This window comes from Meles meles, chromosome 11 (genome assembly GCF_922984935.1).
Source record: "Meles meles chromosome 11, mMelMel3.1 paternal haplotype, whole genome shotgun sequence".
Lineage (NCBI taxonomy): Eukaryota > Metazoa > Chordata > Mammalia > Carnivora > Mustelidae > Meles > Meles meles.
The window spans coordinates 21,754,362-21,772,125 of NC_060076.1; the positions used below are offsets into that span (position 1 = coordinate 21,754,362).

At 41.5% G+C, this 17,764-nt stretch overlaps 1 protein-coding gene across 1 annotated transcript; it reads right to left on the reverse strand.

The window, feature by feature from the left end:
* Positions 1–1,186: 1,186 nt before the first annotated feature.
* GNG10 (G protein subunit gamma 10) lies at positions 1,187–8,080 on the reverse strand. Its single transcript, XM_046022769.1, has 3 exons — positions 7,928–8,080; positions 3,367–3,498; positions 1,187–2,113 (listed from the first exon to the last, which is right to left on the reverse strand). The coding sequence occupies exons 1-2, from the start codon at positions 8,006–8,008 to the stop codon at positions 3,373–3,375; spliced, it is 207 nt and encodes a 68-aa protein (XP_045878725.1). The 5' UTR covers positions 8,009–8,080; the 3' UTR covers positions 1,187–2,113; positions 3,367–3,372.
* Between the last annotated feature and the right edge of the window lie 9,684 nt (positions 8,081–17,764).

Genomic DNA, 17,764 nt, shown 5'->3' on the forward strand with positions numbered 1-17,764 from the left:
TGTTCATGCTCTCTCTCTCAAATAAATAATTAAAATCTTATAAATAAATAAATAAAGGGACACCTGGGTGGCTCAGTCAGTTGAGCATCATCCCAGGGTCTTCGGCTCAGGTTATTATCCCAGGGTCCTGTAATGTAATGAAATACACGGATAGATTTCCTTTTATCAAAATAATTTTGTCGGGTTGTATCTTCTCTTGATACACTAGTGAATTGGATTTGCTTATATTTAGGACACATACTTATAAGTGAGAAATCTATAGCTTCTTGTATTATTATCTTACCAAGTTTTTGCCAGAGGAGAAATCGGAATCAAGAAAAGATTTTTTTCTTTTTGACAACAAAAGTCTGTACATAATAATGTATACAACTTAAGGACTTCGGAGGTTAAGTATATACCTCTGAAACCATCATCACAATCTACACCATAAACTTATCCGTCATGTCCAAAAGTTTCTTCTCCCACCCTCTTATTACTTTTTGTAGTAACACCTAACATAAGATCAACCCTCTTACTAAATTTTTTAGTATATAATACAATATGCTACCCATGATACTATGCTGTAGAGTAGATCTCTAGGACTTACCTTTTATAAATGAAAATGAGTTTTTTAATGGAGATTTTAAAAAATGCTTATTGTTGTTAAGATGGAGACTTGAACATGTTTAAATGTTGACAGAAAAAAAAAAGAGAAAAAAAAAATGTTGACAGAAAGGATCCAATAAAGTAGTTGAAGATAAAGGAGAAAGGATAATTGATAGTGCGATTCAGAGAAGGTGAAACAGATCCAGAGAACAAATAGCAGGGTTAGAAAAGGGACACCTGAATTTTGATTGAACAGAGAGATTCAGATAACTTAGATTTGGAAGTTTGTGGCCAGAGGTTAAGGGAGTTTCCATATGATGGCTTCTATTTTCTCTACTTGGTAACACTAATTATGCTAAAAGATATTTTCATTTATTTATGGATTTATACATAACTATTTCAAAGTGCAAATGTTGCCAGAAATTGAGATGTTTCTGCTCATTTTATATACATATATATATAAATTTTTTTTTACAAAGTTCTACAAGGACTTATAAGCAAAAATCTCACTTCCCACTTCTAGCACTCAATTTCACAAGGAAACAAAAATCCATGACACCTTAAAACAAAATCTGACACAAAATGTTGCTATCATAAAAAATGATGAATTAAGCAGAAATTTTATTTCCAAGCTCATTAAAGATTTTTACAAACACAAAGTATCCTTTTAAAAGTGTCCCAAATGAAATCAAAGGCACATGATCAAAATAAAACACTTGTGACATTAAGAATTTATGTAGGTTGTAGTATTTTCACATTATTTTGTTTTTACTCATTTGTAATGTTCTGAAGAACACATTTAAACATTTTTTTAAAGACACGAAATAATGTAGTTTTTTTTTAAGTACAACCACAACTATAAAGTAGAGGAACTTAAGAAAACAAAGACCAAATCTGCTTCATACACTGGATGGGGCAATCTAATACAAAACACAACATAAATCTTTCCAAACGAGTTTGCTAAGAAACAACTCCTATGTTTAGTGTTACAAATGAAAGAATCTTCTCATTTAGAAAAATCAAGACAGCATTTGATTAATAAAGCCTACTCTTCCCCCTGTCTTCATTTAGAAACTATAAATTCAGGAGAAAAGAACAAGTTTTGTTATGGTATAAAAATCTTAGGAACAACAAATTACAAATATTCAATATTTTAACAAACAAAAATGTTTGCCTTCCCAAAATGTAAACGTCCAGTAAATAAAACAAACAATATCCCAGGAATAGAAACACCAATAATTTGCTTATGAAAGAGTGGTGCTAACATTTTTGTTTGTCTTAAATATAAAAGCACTTTACCAAAAGAGTCTGGCCATTATTATCTAAAGTCTTCCCCCTCACCCAGTTTCCTTATCTGAGTAGAAACTCATCAATTTCTATAAAATTTTGGCTATAGGACCAGGCCAAGGAAAGGTCTGAAATATCTAAGAGTCATTTGGCTGGAGAAAAGTGTTTTCTTGAGACTTGGAGGCAGTTAGTTATTCATCACTTTGTGCTTAAAAGCATTCCTCAGTGAACTTCTTCCTTACTGAAAAGAGAATGAGGTAGGTTTTCACGTTAGTAAGATTTATACATATAATTAACTAGTCATCAATTCAGGTCACCTTAGTGTCCTCAAAGTAGAAAGTAACAATATAAAAAACATCTAAGCTACATTATTGAATGAATAACACCCATTAAGCTGCTTTGTAAAAAGGGAAATGCTATGCCAGCACAAGACTATTACTTTAATACCATAAATGTAGACGTTTTCCATTAAAAGGTATAATAATACCTGACAGCATGATTACTTCTTTCTGTTAATAGGAGTAATTCCCTTTTGCAAATATATGAAAAAGGACCTAAGATGTTTACTTAGGTTTTATGAAAATCCCTCAGAACACATAATTTGAACTATATTGCCCCAAAAGACTACAGTAATCTATGCCCTGACCTCTTCCCCAAAAAGGGGGGAAAGAGTGAAAATGTGAATGAAGGAAACACAACACGTTAGGACCCATGAAATTCCCAATATGCCACCAAACAGGTGTTTTCATTTCACTAATCAATTTGTAAAGCTCTTTTAACTCTACCCACGCTTTTCCCTAGTAACTACATTTCTTCCTCTATTAAACATATATTCTGGGGGCACCTGAGTGGCTCAGTGGGTTAAAGCCTCTGCCTTCAGCTCAGGTCATGATCTCAGGGTCCTGGGATCAAGCCCCGCATCGGGCTCTCTGCTGGACGGGGAGCCTGTTTCCCTCTCTCTCTCTCTCTCTCTCTGCCTGCCTCTCTGCCTACTTGTGATCTCTGTCTGTCAAATAAATAAATAAATAAATAATCTTTAAAAAAAAAACAAAAAAAAACACAAAACATATATTCTGAAAGTCTCCAGGAAAGAAATCATATCTGGTGGTAGGAACAAGTCTCCTCTGGGGAGTCCTTGGTCCAGAGAGCAGCAAGTCTACTGATAGCACCAAGCAGCAAATCACAACTCTGGAATGGTGTTAGGACAGAGATGGTGGAATTAAGGTCATGAAATTACTATGAGCCAATTCAGTTAAAGACCTCAAGTACATAAGGATATTAACATCTCATGAGTTAGTGCCCAAGAGGATTGAGACTCACTTAATGAGATGTATTCCACAGACATGCTGACTACAGTCTCCCCTCAGGTGCATTTTACTGTTTCTTATTTTAATTTCCCCCAAAATAGTGGATATTCAAAGCTCAGTTGCCCAATCCCTTGGGAAGCCCTGTGATAATGCCATGGCCCAGACAGCACAATGTATCATTACTCACCAGTCTTTAGAATAAAGCACAGGATCTGGGCTCCCGGAAGGGGTTGCTTCCAGCTGGAACACCTACCAGCAGGGCATCCTTGCAAGCATTCTGCATGCAGTACTGCTGAAGCTCTGCAGCTGCCTGCGAGACCTGAAACAAAGGGACACCAGCTTGACATGCGGCTCCCAGACGAGCCATCTGATACTCTGAAAAATGATCCTACAACCTGATAAAGGTCCCACATCTTGTGATCTCCAAAAGTCTCTTTTTTGCTGAAAGTTCATGTTACAGTTTCCATGATTTAGGGTATTTTTTAATTTTGTTGCTTCTTCAATAAAAGAAAAATAAAGCTGTATCTTTGATCCATTTAGAATCCTAGTTGTGAGACTGAACTGGTAAAGAAATAGCTCATTCCAGTACTTCCTTTACAAATTTTCACTTATAAAGCGTGCGCTAATATAGTCAGGTTTGCCATGTGAGCAGACTGTTTTAAGGCTTACATGGCTGAAGCCTTATCCAGTCTGCCCAAAACAAAGCGACAAGTTTTCTTCAAGCTTTTGAGGCAGGATAGCTTATTGGGTATAAGTGCAACCTCTGGAACCAAAATGCCTGGACTCAAATTCAGCTCCATCATTAGCTGTATGATCTTGGGCAAGTTAACTTAATTTCTCAGTTTTTGTTTCCTCATCTGTGAAATGTATTTTGTAACAGTATGTGAACCAGTGAGTTGATGAGACAATTAAATGAACTAAATGCATGTAAAACACTTAGAATAGTGTTGACAGACAGTCAGCGGTACATTTGTGGCAGACTACAAAAACAGTCACAGTATTTTACAGCTCCTCTCACCAACAAGAGTCTTTCCCTAACACCCCTTGAATCTGGGTTAGCCTTGTGACCTGGTTTGACCAGGAAAATGTGGTAGAAATAATGGATACGTTCTAAGTTGTAGGTCTGAAGAGCCTTTGCAGCTACCTCTCTTGCTGTGGTTGGAACTGTAAGACCATCTAATGAGCCCAGGTTAGCCTACTGGAGATCTTGTGGAGAATAATCAGTGAGCCAGCTCCTGCCACCTGCCTACCAACTTCCAGACATGTAATTGAGGCCATCCTAGATCATCCAGCTACCAACCAACCCTCCAACTGACTGCAGATGCGTGGAAGAGCCCAGCAAACATCCGCAGAACTACACAGCTGAGCCCAGCTCAAAATGTTGGCCTAAGAACTGCGATTAATAAATGTTGCTTTAAGTGACTAAGTTTTGGAGTTTATCACGTAGCACTGATAATTATTCTGCCTTTCTTCTTAGCCTCTATTTGATGCAGATTTGTACATCGAGGCTTTCCTCACATTCTATTTTATGTGCACTGAGAAGGTGTTTTGTATAAAATCTCACTCCTATCATAAAAAATTGGTTCCAACTGCTGTTCAAGTATCACTACTAGTTTGTGTTAATTTTCCAAGCTTCTAAATACCTGAAAAATCAACTCCTTTATGTTATAGTTACCATCTAGTTTCTAGAATGCCTTACGAATTTTGGTTTCATTAATGTAATAACAGTTTTTATTATATAAATATAAAAACGTAAAATAATGTTATCAAACTAATGGTTAAGCTTCCTTTTCCCTCAAAAGAAGTTCTGACATTTTCATGTTGATTATTATTGGAATTAATGGTTATATATAGCAGCTATTAATTCACAAGGAATTCACAGCCAATTAATAATAAGCATGAGTAAGCTCATGCTTACTATCACTCCATCAGAGGGAACAGATGAACTCACACATGATGGGTAGAAGGGAGACTAACCTCCAGGACCCCTGGAGAAATTGGACTAACTGGACCCTAGCCTAAAGAACATGGTCAAAAAGTTAAGCTGAGTGGATGTGCAGAGAAAATAAGAGAAGCATAAAAATGGCCAGCATTTCTCTAGCACTTTTACAGGAAAAAGACTTTGGGGGGGGGGGGGGGGAGTACAAGCGCAAACACTTAGAAGCTGTCATTTGCCATGGGAGGTAGGATACCCAAATTATATGGCTTTCCTTGGTTTGAGTCCATGCTCATCCAGCAACTTCTCAGAGATTTCTCTAAAACAGAGAAGGGGCCCTTGGAAGAATACTAAGCATTCCAGTCACTGGGGAGGGATGCCCTCCATTATATGCTAGAAAACTTGTGTTCTGGTTTACTTACTAGTTAGCAAGTTTGCTAAAGAGAAGGCATCTGTGGATGTGCTGAGAGCATCCATTCATTACTCAGCCCTGCAATAAGGCAAACTAGATCCTGGAACGTTGTGATTCCCTAGGGTGCTGCCTGAGAGAAGCCCACCAAACACCTGAAACCATACTACATATGAGAACACCCCACAAAAAAGTTATTATCTGTGTGACTTTGAGCAATTCACTTGAATTCTCTGTGTCTGTTTCATCACACAAAATTATTCTTTAAATGTAGAAAATACCTTGCCTAACTACTCCACAGCGTAGGCAGGCATCTGGCCCCCAGCTCTCCTTTCCCTCTCAGGTGCCAACATCATCCTGACCATTTTCAATAACCCTAGTTTCAGTTCCCTGATGTCCTTTCCTCAGACAGCCTTCTCAGTGCCAACAGTTACAGCCAACACCTATAACTGCTCCCCATCTGAAAGTTTACACTGTAACTTCCTACTTTCTGATCACAATCTCTCCTACCCATCCAGAATGCTACTTCCTTCTCACTACATCCTTTCTTTGACCTCAGGAGAATGCCTCCTCCCACTTTGCCAAGCCCATCACCAGGAGGCTGGCTCAGTTCCTTCTCTATCCAGCCTACGTTCAGCCTCCTTCTGGCCAACCCCTCAAGCTCCTTGCCCTTTGCCCCCACTTCCATCTTTGTGTTATACCTCCTCTGCTAACCCACTACTTGGATCAACTACCATTCACCTTGGACCCTCAGACTCCTGGGTGGCTAAGTGCTAGTGGAGGAAAAAAAACAAACAAACAACAAACCCCACAAGTAGGGCAATCAGTCTCCAATCTCAAAGCAGCTCCGTCTTCAGAGTCACACGGTGTCTATGATTGTACCTGGTAGGGGCTCCTCTCCCATTCCCAACAACCCTCTCCTCCATCCTCACTCTTGTGACTCCATTAGCTCCCTCCCCTCAGCCTTAGAAGAAAACTTGGCCTTCTGTTTCACAAAGAAAAATGTCATCATACAAGTCCTTAAGTCCACACATCTAGAAACATCTATCTTCACACATGTCCTGATCTCCTTTCTTCCTATCTCAGAAGTTGCCCCTCCAATCCCATGTCCCCACAGGCAGACTGCCTGTCTTCTCTACCTCCAATTCTCCTTCTCTAGTTGGTCCCCCTCAATCTAAAAATAGTTTGTTCCTTTCCCTCAACCTCAAAATAAAGCTTTTCATTCCCTAAATTAAAAAAAAATAACAATACAGTTGTTTCCTCATTAAAACCAGATTTCTTTTTAAAAAAGGCCTGCCTACCCTTTTACAATCCAGATTCTTCTACCACTACCTCTGTTACTAAAACCTCTTCTGCATGCCATAACGCTCTTGATCTTGTTTTATAATCTTCACGTACGGTCTGAAGTTGTTTTACTCATGTGTTTATTGATGATCTCCGCCACTATGATCACCATATTCTCAGTACCTAGAATAGCGCCAACTACAGGGAGAAGGCAAGTACACGGAATATCACAGCAGTGTTCATCCGTACACACGAACATACATTCTACAAATAATGCTACCCTAGTTGCTCCACACAATATACAACAGATGCTTTTCAATCAACTGACTAAACATGAGACATAATAACTAAGCCTCAAATTTTTGAAAACCCCTCCTTCCTTGCTTTCTCTTGGTTCTCCTCTCCTCTCAGCCATCTTTGGGCTGGCCCCGGGTTCCACACTCTGGTCTTTTGGTTGACACACATTTTTTTTTACTCCCAAACATTCCTAGGGCTTCTTTCAGGCTTGTCCTCTGAGCCCCCCGCCCAACCTGCGTATCTCGGCAAAGTCCACACGTCCAACACTGACGTGCTCATTCCGCGAAGCCGCTCTCCCTCTTCTCTGGGGGCTGAGGACAGCGCCCTACGCCCTGTCACCACGCCAGAAACCTGAGCCCCGTCTTCCTCCGCGCTCTCGCGCTCGTCCCATCAATCCTTCAGTAAGGCCGGTCCTCGTCTACTCCGCAGGCCCGGACCGCATCCTCCCGCAACAGCCCAGCCAGGCCGGCCGCGCGGCGCCCTCATCCCTGGTCTGCGCGCGCGCGCCCCGCTCCACCGCCCCCACCCCACCCCCACCCCGAGGCCGGGTCCTCAAGGCTGACTGGGAAACGCCCCCAGGGCACTCGGCCGGGGCCCCGCTCGGGAGGACTCGCCGGTCTCCGCGGGCCCAGCAGGCCCGGCCTCCTCTCACCCGCCGCATCCCCGCCGAGGCCGGGAAGCCGGCCAGGACCCGGCTGCCGTCCTCACGGCCGCCCACACGACCCAGCCGCGGCGAGGGCAGCCGTCCTCTCCCCTCACGTCTCCCCAGCGGGGGCGCGCAGTCACCGCGCCGCGAGGAAAGAGCGTCGCCGCCCGTCTCACCTTGATCCTCTCCACGCCCGCCTCCAGCTTTAGCTGCTCCACCAGGCGCTGCAGGGCGTTCACACTGGCCCCGGAAGACATGGCGGCGGCGCTGGGCTCCGAAGGCGGGGGGAGCCGGGCCGCGGGAGTCGCGAGGCCCCGAGTGCGAGCACCGCCCCGGGGCGGGGAAGCCGCTGCGCCCGCCCCGCCGCCGCTGCCCCGCCTCTCCTGCTGGCCGTCTCCAGAGCGACAGAAGCCGCAGGTAAGCGACCGTGTAGGGTCCCGAGTCGCCTGGCACTTAACTCTCTCTGCTCTCTAAACGTGGATGGCAGCCGCACTTGCGCCTGGACGCGGAGCCGCGCGGCGGACCCATCTCCTCAGCGCGGTGGCGCTTCTGGAGGAGCGGGAGCGACCTGCGGGGGTCGGGAAGGTGGAGACGCGTTCTTGAGAAATCGGAACTGGGACTCGGGGTGGCTGGAGCCCACGTGGCAAAGGAGTTGAAGTAAGCTCTTGGAGGCTTCCGTGCCTTGCTGTAATGGGGATGAGGGGAGAGGGAGGACGGTTGGTAGGAGCCCCATGAGACGGTAACCAGTGTGTGAGTCACCTGTTCCCGTGTCGTGGGAGTCCCGTCAGTTGAGTCGGTAGGTCAGTAAGGTAAGCAGGGCTCAAATCCCAGGCCTTGACATCTCTGCGGAACCTGTAGAAGAAAATTAAATCCAGCCTCCCACCCCTCCACGTGCCATCTCACCATTTAACTATGATGTTTCTGTTGTGCTGCTTTTTTTTTAAAAACGTTTTTATTTATTTTATCGGAGAAAGAAAGAGAGCAGGGGAGGGGGAGAGGGAGAGAATCTCAAGCAGACTCCCCCAAGACGGGGGCTGGATCCCAGGATCCTGAGATCATGACCTGAGCCGAAGGCAGACTCTTAACCGACTGAGCCACCTCTTTTTTTTTTTTTTTTCTTTTTAACTGTGTACATTAGTTTGTTTTACAAAACTGGCATCATTGCTATATGTAAAATGTATGTTTTGTGTTAATTTTTTTCACTTAATGTATCGTGAATATCGCCTTTGTTGTACACTATGGTACAACAGTAGATCTTTAAGCAACACAGGTTTGAACTGTGTGGGTCAACTTATACTTGTTGGGTTGGGTTTTTTTTTTTTTTCAGTACAGTACTCAAAATATTCTCTCTTATGATTTTTTTTAAGATGTATTTATTTACTTATTTGAGAGAGAGTGAGAGTGGAGGGGCAGAAGGAGAGTGAGAAGGAAAGTAGCAGATTTCCTGCAGAGCATGGAGCCCAACCTGAGGCTGGATCTCAGCACCCTTAGATCTTGATGAGAGCCAAAACCAAGAATCAACCAACTGAGCCACCGAGGCATCTCTTCCTTATGATTTTTTTTTCAAGATTTTATTTATTTATTTGACAGAGACCACAAGAGAGGGAATACAAGCAGGGGGAGTGGGAGAGAGAGAAGCAGTCTTCCTGCTGAGCAAGGAGCCAAACCTGGGGCTCCATCACAGGACCCTGGGATCATGACCTGAGCGAGGGCAGTGACTTAATGACTGAGCCACCCAGGCACCCCTCTAACTTATGATTTGCTTAACATTTTCTTTTCTCTAGCTTTACTAGAATAGTACAGTAAAAATTACATACAGCATACAAAATATGTTAATCAGCAGTTCATGTTATTGGTAAAGCTTCCAGTCAACAGTAGGCTATTAGTAATTAACTTTTGGGGAGTCAAAATTAATATGTGGATTTTTGACTGCATGGGGTCAACGCCCCTATTCCCCTGTTGTTCAAGGGTCAACTGTTATATCAGAACTCATTTAAATTGAGTAATGCAAAAAGGTAATATATTAGCTTACATAACTGAAAAGCCAATGACTTAAAGTAGTGGATTTAATTCCCCAAAAAGTAGGTTGGGGGATCTCTATCTTTTGACTCTGCTTTTTCTGGGTGTTGGCCTCATTTTCTTCAGTGGTAAATAGTCTCTAAGAGGTTCGTTCCATGCTTTCATTGTCCCAACCTAACGCACTCAGGAGTGAGAGCTCCTCTTTTCTTTCTCACTGTTCCAACAAAAACCCCCATACTGGATCTTACCAACATTATTCAGTCATGTGCCCACCCTGAACCAATCATTATTTGAAAGCAAGACTTATGTAGAATTGGAATGCCCAGATTAGGTGTGGCTGGCCAGGAGGAGGATGAGAGATGCACCACCCAACTTCCCCATTTAGGACTGAGGCACTCATTCCCCCAGCTGCTGGGAGTAGCTGCAGCTGATGCCTCAGCTAGTCACTTTCTGGGAACTGCCCTTAGCTGAGAGCCATCCCTCCCAGCATCAGCACTCATCCAAATTGATGTGGGATGCCTAAGACCTAAACCCAGGCCCCTTGCCTCAAGCTGGAACAGCAGTGAAAGAAGATCCCAGCTCCACAGCTCCTGACTGCGATCATCTGAGGCCTTTACCGCAACTACTTCACAAGTCAGCTCCTCCCTCTGTCCAATCCCCACTCCCTAGCCTCTCCCATAGTTGTCAATTTTGACACTCCCCCCAGTAAACTTTCTGCATGAAAATCTCTTAGAGTCCATTTCTCTGAGAACCCCAAACTAAGACAGCCAAACCACATGGACTGATGTGGGGAAGGGAAGAGTCGTTCCCCAAAAGAAAACCAGGATGCTGATACCAGGAGAGGGCCGGGAGCAGTCAGAAAAGATACACCCTACACCTACTACTTTTAATGACTTCATGATATTCCATTGTAAAACTGAATCATAATTTACCTACTGCCCTGTTTCTTAACACTATGATGACCTCCGTAAACATATAGCTTTGTGCATATTTGGTTTTGGGGGGCGGGGGTTTGGATGCACTCCTAAAAATAGAATTGATGGACTAAAAATATAAAATTTCTTCCACTTTTCCCAACTTGATCCTCCAGAAGGTGATAACAGCCAATTGCTATTCCCACTGGAAGACTGCTTATTTCTCTGCACCTTTACAATTCATGTTATGGTTATCTTTACGAACCTAATAGATGAAATATAGCATCTCACGTCTTTTAAGTATCTTAATTGTTGAAAATGAATATTTTATTTTGTGAGCTATGTGTTCATTCTTTGCGGTGTTCAAGTTTTTCTTATGACGAGCAGATTTGCAAATGTTAACACCCTCTCCAGTGACAAGTTTCCTTACCACAAAGAACTTAAATTACATTCTAGTCAAAAGATGAAACTCCATGTTGGAAACATTACTAGATTGATAAGTAAGGCATAATAGAACGGTCATGTGTCAAAAAGGTGTTGCAAAGAACTCAGAGCAAAAATACAGACTGGAGGTTAGGGAAAGCTCCTCATAAATGGCAGGACCGAGACTTTGAAAATATGAGTCCTGCACAAGGGACAGAGGACAGGGGAAAGCATTCCAATGAGGGGAGTGCAGGCCATGTATACACGGAATGAATGAATTAACTAATTAAAGAATGGAGAAGGCTGTAGGGAGCAATAGAAGATACAAAGCTTATAAGCCTCAAAGTCACAGAAAATCTCAAAAGAAACAGGAAAATCTGTGGCAAACAGTGGCATAGCCACATGGTAACATATTTTAGGAATATTCATCTGGGATGAGAATAGGAAATGAACTAAAAGTCAGATACAAAATAACTTCAAAATAACAAAAAAAAACTTGGTTTTGTCTTTGTGGTGGAGAGAGTGGCTGAAATGAGACCCTAGGTAGGACTATGAAAGTAGGACAGAGAATAAATTCAAAAGACTAAATCAGGCATATTCCATGGTGGTTATAAAATGCAAAGAAAAGGGGGTAAAAGTTCTGAAGCAGAAAGCCGGCTAGAACTGGCGCCTGTGACAGATGTTAGAAAGCAGACTTGGGTTTGAAGGGAGGAATAAAGAACAAAGATGAGTTTGGTTTAGGAGAAACCAAGTCTTCAGCTATAATGCTATGTGCCTCTAGGCTATTAGAAATGTTAAGCAACAAGATGTTGATGTGAGAGACATCTGCACAGCACAATGACTGCTGAAGCAGTGAGATTATCTCCAATTAGAAAAGGCAACTTTGGGACTGCCCACAGTGAGGGGACACATGATGTAATACTTCTGTGTCAGCCATAGGTAGCAGAAAATGTTCAGACGTGTCCCATCTGTCTCTTTCATGCTGTACACACCCACCGTTTCTGCCCACTTCCATATGATTGATTTTGCTACTCTTGGAGATGAGTGGCCTGACTTGGAAAGAAACAACAAGGTTCTAGCATAGATCCTCCCACAATGATCTGTGGACAGGCAAGCTTGATGCCACTGACCCACCTGTGTTTTGCTTTATACTTTATCAGAATGTCTTCTCATCAATTATTTTTGCATCATGGAACTTTAGAGTGAAGAGACCTTCATATAATGTAATCCATCCCAATTTTAGAGATGAGGAAACTAAGAGCCACTAAGGAAAGTGATTGGTGTAGTATCTCACAAAGTGGGAGTAGGGAAAGAACTTTCATTTTAGCTTCCAAGAGAAGTCACTGCTCATTTGATCTATTCCCACAGATGTAGTTATTTCTAGAGCTCTGAAAGTGGGTGAGGCCCAGGGACAGAGAATCCCTTCCTCCTTACCCCAGCTAAAATGCACAGATCACAAATATATTATTTTAAAAATTTGTCACATTTTTTTCTTGGTTAAAGTAAGAACTTACAATACAAATCAAAACCACAATGAGTTACCACCTATAAGAATGGCTAAAATTGGGCACCTGGGTGGCTCAGTTGGTTAAGCAACTACCTTCCGCTCGGGCCGTGATCCTGGAGTCCTGGGATTGAGTTCCACATCAGGCTTTCTGCTCAGCAGGGAGTCTGCTTCTCCCACTGACCTCTCCCCTCTCATGCTCTCTCTCTCTCTCAAATAAATAAATAAAATCTTAAAAAAAAATGGCTAAAATTAACAACTCAGGAAACAGCAGATGTTAGTGAGGATGTGGAAAAAGGGGAACCCTCCTACATTGGTGGTGGTAATGCAAACTGGTGCAGCCACTCTGGCAAAGTATATGGAGGTATGGAGTTTCCACGACAAGTTAAAAATAGAGCTGCCCAACAATCCAGCAATTGCACTACTGGGTATTTATCCAAAGAATACAAACATAGTGATTTTAAGGGGCACATACACCCTAATATTTATAGCAGCATTATCAACAATAGCCAAATTATGGAATAAGCCCAAATGTCCATCAACTGATGACTAGATAAAGATGTGGTAAATATACCTGCTGGAATATTACTTAGCCATCAAAAAGAATGAAATCTTGCCATTTGCAACAATTGTGGATGGAACCAAAGGGTATTATGCTAAGTGAAGTCAGTCAGAAAGACAAATACCATATGATTTCACTCATATGTGGAATTTAAGAAACAAAAGAGATGAACATAGGGAAAGGGAAGAAAAAAAAGAGGGAAGCAAAGCGCTAAGAGACTCTTAACTATAAAGAACAAACAGAGGGTTGAGAGGGAGGTGGGTAAAGGATGGACTAAATGGGTGATGAGATTAAAGGAGGACACTTGTGATGAGCACTGGGTGTTACATGTAAGTGATGAATCACTAAAGTCTACACCTAAAACCAGTTTTACCATATATGTCAACTGGAATTTAAATAAAACTTGAAATAAGAACTTATTAATTTCCACTGTTTTTAAGAATCTCAGTACTTTTGGGGCACTTGGGTGGCTCAGTGGGTTAAGGCCTCTGCCTTCGGCTCAGGTCATGATCTCAGGGTCCTGGGATTGAGCCCTGCATTGGGCTCTCTGCTCAGCAGAGAGGCTGCTTCCCTTCCTCTCTCTCTGCCTGCCTCTCTGCCTACCTATGATCTCTGTCAAATAAATAAATTAAAAATCTTAAAAAGAAAAAAAAAGAATCTCAGTACTTTTTAGAAATGGCAGTGTCCTTGTAAAGACAAGTTCTGTTTCCCTGTTATGATGTATACAATTCTTCACTCCTCTGACCTGTGTTTTTTGTCACCTTTTTACTAACCATGATTATTTTTCCAGAAAATGGGCTTCAGTAAGTCTTCTCCATAAAAATAATGAGAAGTACCTGGGTGGCTCAGTTGGTTAAGCAGCCAACTCTTGATTTTGGCTCAGACCGAGATCTCAGAGTCATGAGACTGAGACCCACCTCGGGTTCTGCATTCAGTGGGGAATCTGCTTGACATTCTCTCTCCCTCTCTCTACCCCACCCCCACTTACTCACTCTCTCACTTTCTTTCTCAGCAAATAAATACATCTTTAAAAAAATAATGATACATATGATATATAATGGGAAGGTATGTCTTTCTGCCACATTATGTCAAAATGACATATACCTTCAGTTTTCTAAAATGATTTAAAAGAAACAGGGAAACACATTAACAGCTGTATTTCATGTGACATGCAGCGTAATGTACCATAAAAAAACTATTTCATTTCTAATACCCACTGCATTAGAATAACGTATCAGGAGCTAAAGACTCACTAGCAGTTTTGTAGGTGCAGCTTCTCCAGAGAGATTTTCACAGGCATTTTTGAGACTTTGGGAGGCAGTGAGGAACTTCGGGCTATTTGTCCTTTTGAACCGCTGTTCCAAGCCTGCCTCTTTATCTCACTGACAATGTCCCTGCAGTAAATACAGGCCATAAACTAGCAAGTAGCTGATGTTTGTTGTCCCTAAAAGTTCAGTCTTTTTTTTTCCCCCCTTAAAGTTCAGTCTTTTTTTTTCCCCCCTAAAAGTTCAGTCTTTCTTGAGTTGTCATCTCAGCTGCTTTAATTTCTACGTCAAAGACAACAAGGGGCAGGTAGCTGCCTCTAAAATATACAATGCCAGCCCTAAGGGGCATCACTTTTCCACTCTAGCACAGTACCTTGCCCAAGGCAAGGGATTCAAATACCTATTAAAAGAATAAAGAAACAAGGGGCTTGTTCATCACTGAACACACTGGTATTAGCATGGATTTTAATAAATGAAAATGACTCTTCCGTTTCCTCTAAAAGCAAGAAAACCCATTGAGCATTTAATAACATATGCCAGCACTTTACCCCTGTCTTGTTTAATTGTCACAAGAATCCTGTGAAATAGTAATCCTACTATTAAAAATGGGAAAATGAGGTTCACAAGTTAAACTGCCCAAAGTCAAGTTACTTGTCAGAGCCGGAAACCAAATCTTGGTCTATCCAGCTGCAAAGCCTGAGCCCTTCCACTGCATCTGGCTCACTCTTCCGGAGGTTATAAAGGAGAACTGTCAAATGGGAGGAAGTTTCTCCATCCCTAATGACACCCAGGAGGATGGGTCTGTTAAGAAACCCCATTTGTGGGGCGCCTGGGTGGCTCAGTGGGTTAAAGCCTCTGCCTCATGATCCTGGGGTCCTGGGATGGAGCTCCACAGCGGGCTCTCTGCTCAGTGGGGGGCCTGCTTCCCCTTCTCTCCCTGCCTGCCTGTCTGCCTACTTGTGATCTGTCAAAATAAATAAATAAAATCTTAAAAAAAAAAAAAAGAAAGAAACCCCATTTGTCACTGACCTAAGACCATGTGATCCACTCCATACATAACTGTCAGGGATACTCTGAATACTTTAAATATGAAGAGTCTGATTAAAGTTTACAACTAATTAGGTAGCCTTTTTAATACCCATAACATTTCTCAATTGCAGGCAATCTAATCTACTTCAGACCCTAAATCTATATGAATTTGCAGGCTATATTAGAATGTTAAATCCTAATCATCTAAAAAGATCCCCTCATTTCACAAATGAGGAAACCAGAAAGGTAAAATAATTTGTTCAGCAAATTTTATTTAGTTATTAGGTTCTAGATTTGGCCCTAACCCATACTTAAATGTGAAGAGTATTGCATTTTGCAAATAAGATTTCTTACACTTCATCCGTACACTAGGTTGTCAATACCAATATTTAGCTCCGTCAAATGCACAACTGCAACTTGAGATCTGACTTAATGTCTTAAAGTAGATACATTTATAATAATGTCTAATAAAAGCCACTTATCTTTACTTTTCACAAAACTTTTGGTTGGGGCCAGTAGACTGGTTCATAATACTAGCTGAATGTTAGCTTAGTTTAGCAATGGCTGCCATTGAGGCAAAATATCTCCAAGGTATGGGAGTTAAAAGTTTATTGCCCTGTCGAAAGTTAAAAAACAAAAACAAAAACAAACCAAAAACCTCAAAGAAAATGAACTATGATTTTTTAAAAAGATTTTATTTATTTATATGACAGATCACAAGTAAGCAGAGAGGCAGGCAGAGTTGTGGAGAAGTAGACTCCCTGCTGAGCAGAGAGCCCGATGTGGGGCTCGATCCCAGGACCCTGAGACCATGACCTAAGCCAAAGGCAGAGGCTTAACCCACTGAGCCATCCAGGCGCCCCTGAACTATGATTTTCTAAACATAAATTCAATAGTATTAAAATACTTGTTAATTCTCTAATCTCAACTATTTTTTCATGGAACACCTAAAAATCCTCTCTACCAATTGTAATTTTTAGTATGATACACATAGATGTGCAATGAAACAGCAACCTCAGATTTGTAGAACTTGGAGAATTTATTAGAATGTAAAACCACTAAAGGGCACCTGGGTGGCTCAGTCGGTTAAGCATCTGCCTTTGGCTCAGGTCATGATCCCAGGGTTCTGGGATCAAGCCCCATATGGGAGAGCCTGCTTCTCCTTCTCCCTCTGCTTGCCGCTCCCCCTGCTGTGCTTCTCAAATAAATAGATAAAATCTAGAAAGAAAGAGAGAGAAAAAGAGAGAAAGGAAAAGGAAAGGAAAGAAAAAAGAAAAAAAGACAAGACCACTGTGGAAAGGGTTAGTAGTGGAATCTCTTATGAAGATACTTGACATGAATATGATCCTGAGTAATTTTAGCACAGACCTTAATTATATGGCGTGATAATAGATAGCAATGAACAGCTACACACTATAAACGCTACACGTCAAACAAGAAGAAATGGTGACAGGATACCCTTAAAAAAGAAGCACAAGAAAAAATATCTAACTAGTGAGGTTATAGGATCCTCTACTCAGGATTCTTCTCCAGATGGTTCTAAAATTGAGAAGCTTTTGGTTTTTTGGTGGGGGAGATGGGCAGAGTATGAATAAAAATTATTCATAGTACTTGAATGACACTTGCAACTAATAGCTCTTCCTTCACTCTAGGATTTTGAAGCATATTTTGTTGAGGAAAGGAAAGAGAAGAATCAAAGTCCTCCTGTGAAGGAGAATCCATTTATCTAAATTATCCTGATTCCCAAAGAACAACCAAACTTTTACCAATTGAGAAGACTGCTGGGGGTGATTTCAGAAATGAGGCTTCTATAAAGCCAGGGAAAATACAACAACCTAGCAGATATGCAAAATAATTTCCAACACACATTGTTTGAATCAGCCAACCCTTTATGAATGCTATATACCCATCCTTTTATTATTCCTTATTACCAGGTGTAAAAAGAAAACTCAGAATACCAGAAGTTTGAAATTTTAACAGAGGGGCAAGTGCCTTAGAAAAATATAACTATTTCAGAATTTTATAACAGATTGTCCTACTGACAATCTAGTTAAAGTTCTTTCCCAAATTTCTATCTATTAAGGTAACTGAGGTCCTCACTTACAGACTAAATGACTCAAAAGGTCAAAACTCTTCCCTCCTGCCTCTTTGTATATATCACATATTTGGGCTGAGCTCCTGAAAACACTAGTTTATTTTAGCTAGAAACTGTGTATCTTATCTAGTTTAATCTTTTAAAGCTATATAATACAAAAGCAATTATATTAATCATTAATTTAAAATGTCATACCAACAAA